The 5983-nt window shown below is 42.6% G+C and overlaps 1 protein-coding gene across 1 annotated transcript; it reads right to left on the bottom strand.

The window, feature by feature from the left end:
* Positions 1-2253: 2253 nt before the first annotated feature.
* LOC109626082 (zinc finger and BTB domain-containing protein 26-like) lies at positions 2254-5876 on the bottom strand. The gene is made up of 3 exons (XM_020081744.2): positions 4273-5876; positions 3716-4034; positions 2254-3440 (listed from the first exon to the last, which is right to left on the bottom strand). The coding sequence occupies exons 2-3, from the start codon at positions 4016-4018 to the stop codon at positions 2388-2390; spliced, it is 1356 nt and encodes a 451-aa protein (XP_019937303.2). The 5' UTR covers positions 4019-4034; positions 4273-5876; the 3' UTR covers positions 2254-2387.
* Positions 5877-5983: the final 107 nt, after the last annotated feature.

The following is a 5983-nucleotide window of genomic DNA, read 5'->3' as shown; positions in this document are numbered from 1 at the left end:
AATGTTGAGAGCAAGGATAAAAACGATGTAAAGGGGCTAGCCGGAACAAGCCGCTTTTCGAGGCGTGGGCTGTCTGCGTTTAAAGGAACAGACCGAGAGGCGGCGGCGGAGGATGCGCTTCGACAAGTGCGCCTGTCAGGAGGAAGTTCACACACACAAACACACACACACACACACACACACACACACACAGTGACGCTCGTTCTATCGCAGAGTTTAGAGAAGTGGAGCAGAAGAGAAAGTGCATCAGCTCAGTGTGTGCTCCATATCTCAGTTTACTCAGGTTCAATAATACAAACAATACTTTGAGTTGACTTTGGTGACAGTTATTATTATAATCAATAATTAAATTTAATTGAACAATAATACTAATAATAATAATAGCACCAGGACAAATAAATACAAGGACATAACATTAAAAGATCAAATACAGCAATTGATATAACATTTAAAATCACTGACAACAGATGAACATCATTTAAAATGAATGGCAAAAGAATGAAGCCATAAACACTCAAGTAAAAGCCATTCAGTAAGAATACATTTTGAGATGAGTTGACCTCACTAAAATAATATGTGAAAATATTCAAATTCAGCCAGTTGTTTATATTATTCCATCTCTATTCCTGTTAGATTATCAACAGATTGTATTTGTTCAGTAAAAACAATGGATTATGTTGACGAGCTTATGAAGGTTTTAATGCTATGAGCTGGATAACTTCATCCTGTACAATACAATAGACGTTCATCTCCTTATTCAACTGGCTCATTGACCATGTGGTTTTACATCTGGTGTTTATCACCACTCTTTCTCCAATGACCTGCTGTTCACTGCAGTCAAGGAAGGGTATGTCATACTTATGAACATATATGTATATATTTATTTATGATTGTATTATTATTGTTGTAACTTATTGAAGTCAATAGCAACAGTGCTTTAAGCTATGATGCATTATTCCAAAACAAAACTGTGTGTTTCTATTAAACATGTAATATCATCACTGTTGTTGCAGCAGCATCCAGACACCAGTGTCTGTGGCACAAGATGTTAACAATAATTCCTCATAAGTTAAATGTTAATTAAACCTATCTGCCTGGATGTTTTATTTGGTTGCTTCTTTTCTGTGTTGCTGACTGAAGTTAGCGGCTGGCATCATGGAAGTTGTGCTCAGTCAGAGCTGCAGACAGGGGTTCAAGAGGTCAGCACACTACATAACATTAACCTGAAGTTAACCACAAATTAACGTTTAACATCTCAACTTCACATCATAGTGCCACCGTTTTCTAGAAAACCTGGCCCTAGTGAGACTAGTCTGCTAAGTATGGAGGCATTAGACATTCTTACAATACAGACAGATGAATCTAAATTACTTTTTTTACCGTTCAGAAATCCAGAAATAAGTATTGTGTCCCTAATTAATGAAAATCACACAAAATAAAAAACGCCTTACTTACAAATTGTATGTGGCCAGACCAGATCTAGATCTACTCATCCACCCTCTATGTTTCCCATGAAGTTCATCTTCATCATATTTTAAACCTCTATCTGTCATTCATAATGGATGTGCCCTGGATACCACATTCACTGTTTGTGTGTTTGTATGTAAAACGGTGTGTGCATGGATGTGTGCATGTACTGTATGCATTTAGACTTACTTCAGGCAGAAAGAAGATTTGACATCAGAGGAACAATCACGTGATCAAACCACATGAAAGCTCTTCTTTAAATTTTGAACCACATGTGAAGTATGATTTACGTTCATCAAGAGAAATTTGGGCAGCTGTATTTTGCTCACAGGATTACTGTAAGAAACGTTTTCTGAGGTATGTGATGGGAATCTCTCATGATGCAAAGTGAAAGTAGTAGATACACTTCAGATACTTAAATATATCTAACCCTATATTTTGTGTCTCTTCCACTGTGCATTCATTCTTCGTCTGCCCAAAGAGTCACATACTCCCTGCCCATGGCATCTCAGATGGTAGTGTTCCATTCACTTACATGAGTGGCATTTTGGGGCCAAAAGGATAAAAGACGGAGAATGAGGAGACTCGTGAAGGGAGAGAACACAGTGAGGGAGCATGAAAACCCTCTCAGCCATGTGGGACAACCCACTCACTGATAACATAATGCTCAGTGAGCTGCACACAATTTCAGTCGGGTCAAATGGTGAAGCTTTAAAGCCTCACTGCAATGCAGGGAGAATGTATGAATGAAGAAATCCGTCAATCAATCAATTCATCTGATTACAATTTCTTTCACAATAAGAGGAAACATGACCGGAAAATGGGGGATTTGTTGCAATAATCATCAGATTTTTTTCTTTTCTTTTCTTTCTTTAAGAACTTCATTAACAGAACATAAGCGTTAAACCGCAACTTCATTGTCAGTCCTCTTCTGCCTCCTCAAGCTTGTTCTGCAGGCTACTCTTACCATGAGTTTCCTTCAGGTGGCGCCTGAGGCCTGGCTTGTGTGCAAACTGCATTGCACAGTAGTTACACTTGTGGGGCTTGTCCCCTGTGTGCAGGTTGAAGTGGTCTTGCAGTGGGGCCTTGTGAGAAAATGTCTTGTGGCACAGCGGGCACCTGAGAGGTTTGACACCGGTGTGGACGCGTATGTGGTGAGACAGGGTGCTCCTGTGGGTGAAGCCTTCCCCACAGACCAAACACAGGTGCTGTCTGTGCTCCTTCAGGTGTCCCGCGTAGCTTTCCAGGTGTTGGAAGACTCTGTCACACCTCCTGCACAGGTACGGCCTCTGGACTGATGTGCTCTCTGAACCTTCTGTCAGCTCATCTACAGTTCTGTGACCTTTTGACAGATGTGCTCCAGAGAGGCAGAATAAACCGGAGTCCATCTGCTCCCGACATTCTTGCAGTTGAGCTGAGAGTTTTTCATTTGGGTTTTGGGAGCCGTGCAGCCCCTCTTCATGTTGAGCATATCTCAGGACACCTGGCGTGTTGTGAACTTGAGAGGATTGCTCATTTGTGTGAACAGCTTGGGTGATTTGCTGGATGTCTCTACCTTCCTCTGACTCCCGGGTATTGAAACAACAGGCTGCATCTTCAGATGACTGTATTTTAGCTCTTACCTCCCTCCTCTCCTCTCTTTCCGCCCTCAGTCCTTGACTTTCCGCCTTCGCTCCTTGGCAGAGCCTGGACTTGGACTGAATCACAATTGTACCACCTTCCTCTCTGTTTGCTTCCTGGATACTGTTGTTGGGTTGGGCTCCATCCCTTTCCTCCTGATTTTTGGAGCTGAGGTCTGGCCAACCACCGTCTGGCTGCAGGATTTCCTTCTCCTCTGATCGTATCTCCTGATTCAGGAAAGCTAGAGTTGGACTGAGGTACTGGGAGACAGCCTGGGCACACTTCTCCACCACCTGGCTCATCTGAAGGCTGCTGGCTGTAGTGAGGTAGTTCACCAACTCCCTCAGAGGGACCTGGAGTAGATAAATTATGGAAATAAAGGAAAATGCTGAATAATGATGTAGAAAAACAACGGAATAAGACTGTTGCCATAATCCCACTTGAACACTTTAAAGCTGCATGCAAGAACAGACCCACAACCCCTGATGGAAGTCTTCTCTTCATATCTTTTCATATCATAATGTGCTGTTTATCTGTTTTGATTCTATGACTCTAGAGCTGGTTATATTCTGTATACACTGCTCTGTTGTTACTGTACAGCTCAGAGATGCTGCAGTTTCTAATGTACCTCCAGGAGCCCGGTGTAGCAGGACAGGAGCAGTCTCTCACCGACCTCCACGCTGGAAACTACACCCACGCTCAGCTCTGCCTGGCCCTCATGGAGCACGAATTGGTCACGCAGGAAGTCTGAGGACGCTGCAAGCACCACTCTGTGGCCATGGAATTGCTGGACGGCGGTGCCTCGTAGACCCCCGATAAGGAGTGTGACATCACAGAAGCGGTGATCCTCTCTCAGAGTGTTCATTTTGCTAAGGATGGCCTCACCGTGGGTGGGGAGACGAAACATCAAAGTGTCAGAGGAGGCTGACATTATGATCTGTAATGATCTTTGGAAAAACAACACACATTTTTACAAGAGTCTGAATACAGAAATGTTGTGAGCTGCATAGATTAGCTTTATTACTCCGTAAATTGTCTGTAACACAATCAAACTGTATCTCAAATATCTTGTGGGCTTTTTCTGACTCTCGTGGCTAAAAAGAGGAACAGTTTAGAAATAATTGTACATGGTAAAGTCGGTGAAATGCCAAAGAGAGGATGAGAGAGATGCTGATCCAGCCTCACCTTCTACAACAGGCTCATCCCGTCACAATGGATCCTGCAGGAGTGAAAAACTGCTCAAACCACAACGTGGACTTTGACAACAGAGGCTTGTCGCCTGACAGTTCAAACAGTGTCATCGAATTGATTATAGCAAACGTTAATGTGCTACACATTGCACGAGGACGACATGCATCCTCCAGCGGTGAGGCAGCTCATCCTTCTTCCTGTGGTTTTCTGCTGATGACCTTAAATCGAGGCAGGAGGGTTTTGCTGAGCATGAACTAATTAACCCTTTCACCGCCTGTGTAAGATTTTACTGAAGCACAGAGTATGCAATTATCCCAAACAGATGCACTGCTAAAAACCAACCACATGATGGCGATAAATCTCTAAGTCGCTCAATACAACAGAGCTGCAAAGTTTACTTGACTGATTGGTTGTGTGACTATCTTTTTTCTGTACTATATACAACTGTAAACTGTACTTGTGACATGTGCCATGACAATAAAGTTGAATCTAATCTAATCTAATCTTATTTTCTTTTTCATTTCACAAGAAATGGTAAATACTGCAAACGTTCACATGAAAATACATGTACAGTAGCTCGATAGGACAGTGGATGGATGAGCTTGAAAGAGACATCTGTCTGTTTTTTGTAAGTGAGGTTGTTGTACTCATTGTGCCTAAAGACCATCTGTATTCTTATCAGCATAATGTGTTATTAGTTACAATTTAAAACGAAAAGAGAAGTGAGCATGTGACTGTCCTGGAACCAATCATTTCCCACGTCTCCCAGTCCAGGCAGACAGGACAAGCTGAGACATGTGATGAGGTTGAATCACTGGTTGTCACACATGCTTCACAGTCACATCACTCCGTATTAACACCTTCTCCGTGAGGAGCTGACAGGTTCTCAGAGATGGTGAATATTCCATTTGTTTTGGGGGGAACTCAAAAAGAAAAAGATTTCATATTTTAGCACATTATCACTGCACTTGTTGCTTGAGGGTTCTACACATCAAAGCAGAAAACAGTCTCCTCCAGCTCTGTTAATATTTGTCTCCATAGGGTCAGAGAGTGAGATGTGCCGGGGTCATTTGTTTACACACAAAGACGTCCACTTACATACTCTATTTGATCATTAACTGCATGTATTCTTACAGTCAGAGATAACTAACATCTGTGTACAAGCATTATCATTGTACTACATTCAAACACAGCAGGATGCTTATCAACATCTGGAAAAGGACTGCCGATGAAAGTTCATTTAGAGAATACACTAATTCTACTACTACAACTGCTACTATTGTATTAGTAGTACTACTATAATAATATAACATTAACTTGAAATCACCTTTTATCTCCATTTAAATCTGTCTTCATGCACATAACACTTGTGGAATAGAAAAACACAATAACACCAACACTGAATCCAAATCCATCCATCTTGTAAGGAACAAGCAACTTAGAATGATGCAGTACTTAAGAGTACGTGTACTTTGTTACAGTCCACCACATGCGGAAACAAAACATGGTGCAAGCCCCGGGTGAGGAGTGAGGAGCCGAGAGGAGACAACCTGCTCCGCCCTCAGCTCCTCCACCATCCCCTGTCATCACCGAGCTGTCAGCCGCTCCTCTGTCCACACAGCGAGGCGAGGAGACCCGAGAAGGAGCACAGGAGCACAGGAGGAGGAGGAGGTTCAAGTGAGCAGTGTACCGGAGGAGCAGCGGT

The sequence above is a fragment of the Paralichthys olivaceus genome, chromosome 18 (genome assembly GCF_024713975.1).
Source record: "Paralichthys olivaceus isolate ysfri-2021 chromosome 18, ASM2471397v2, whole genome shotgun sequence".
Classification (NCBI taxonomy): domain Eukaryota; kingdom Metazoa; phylum Chordata; class Actinopteri; order Pleuronectiformes; family Paralichthyidae; genus Paralichthys; species Paralichthys olivaceus.
This window is presented reverse-complemented; position numbering and strand designations above follow the sequence as displayed.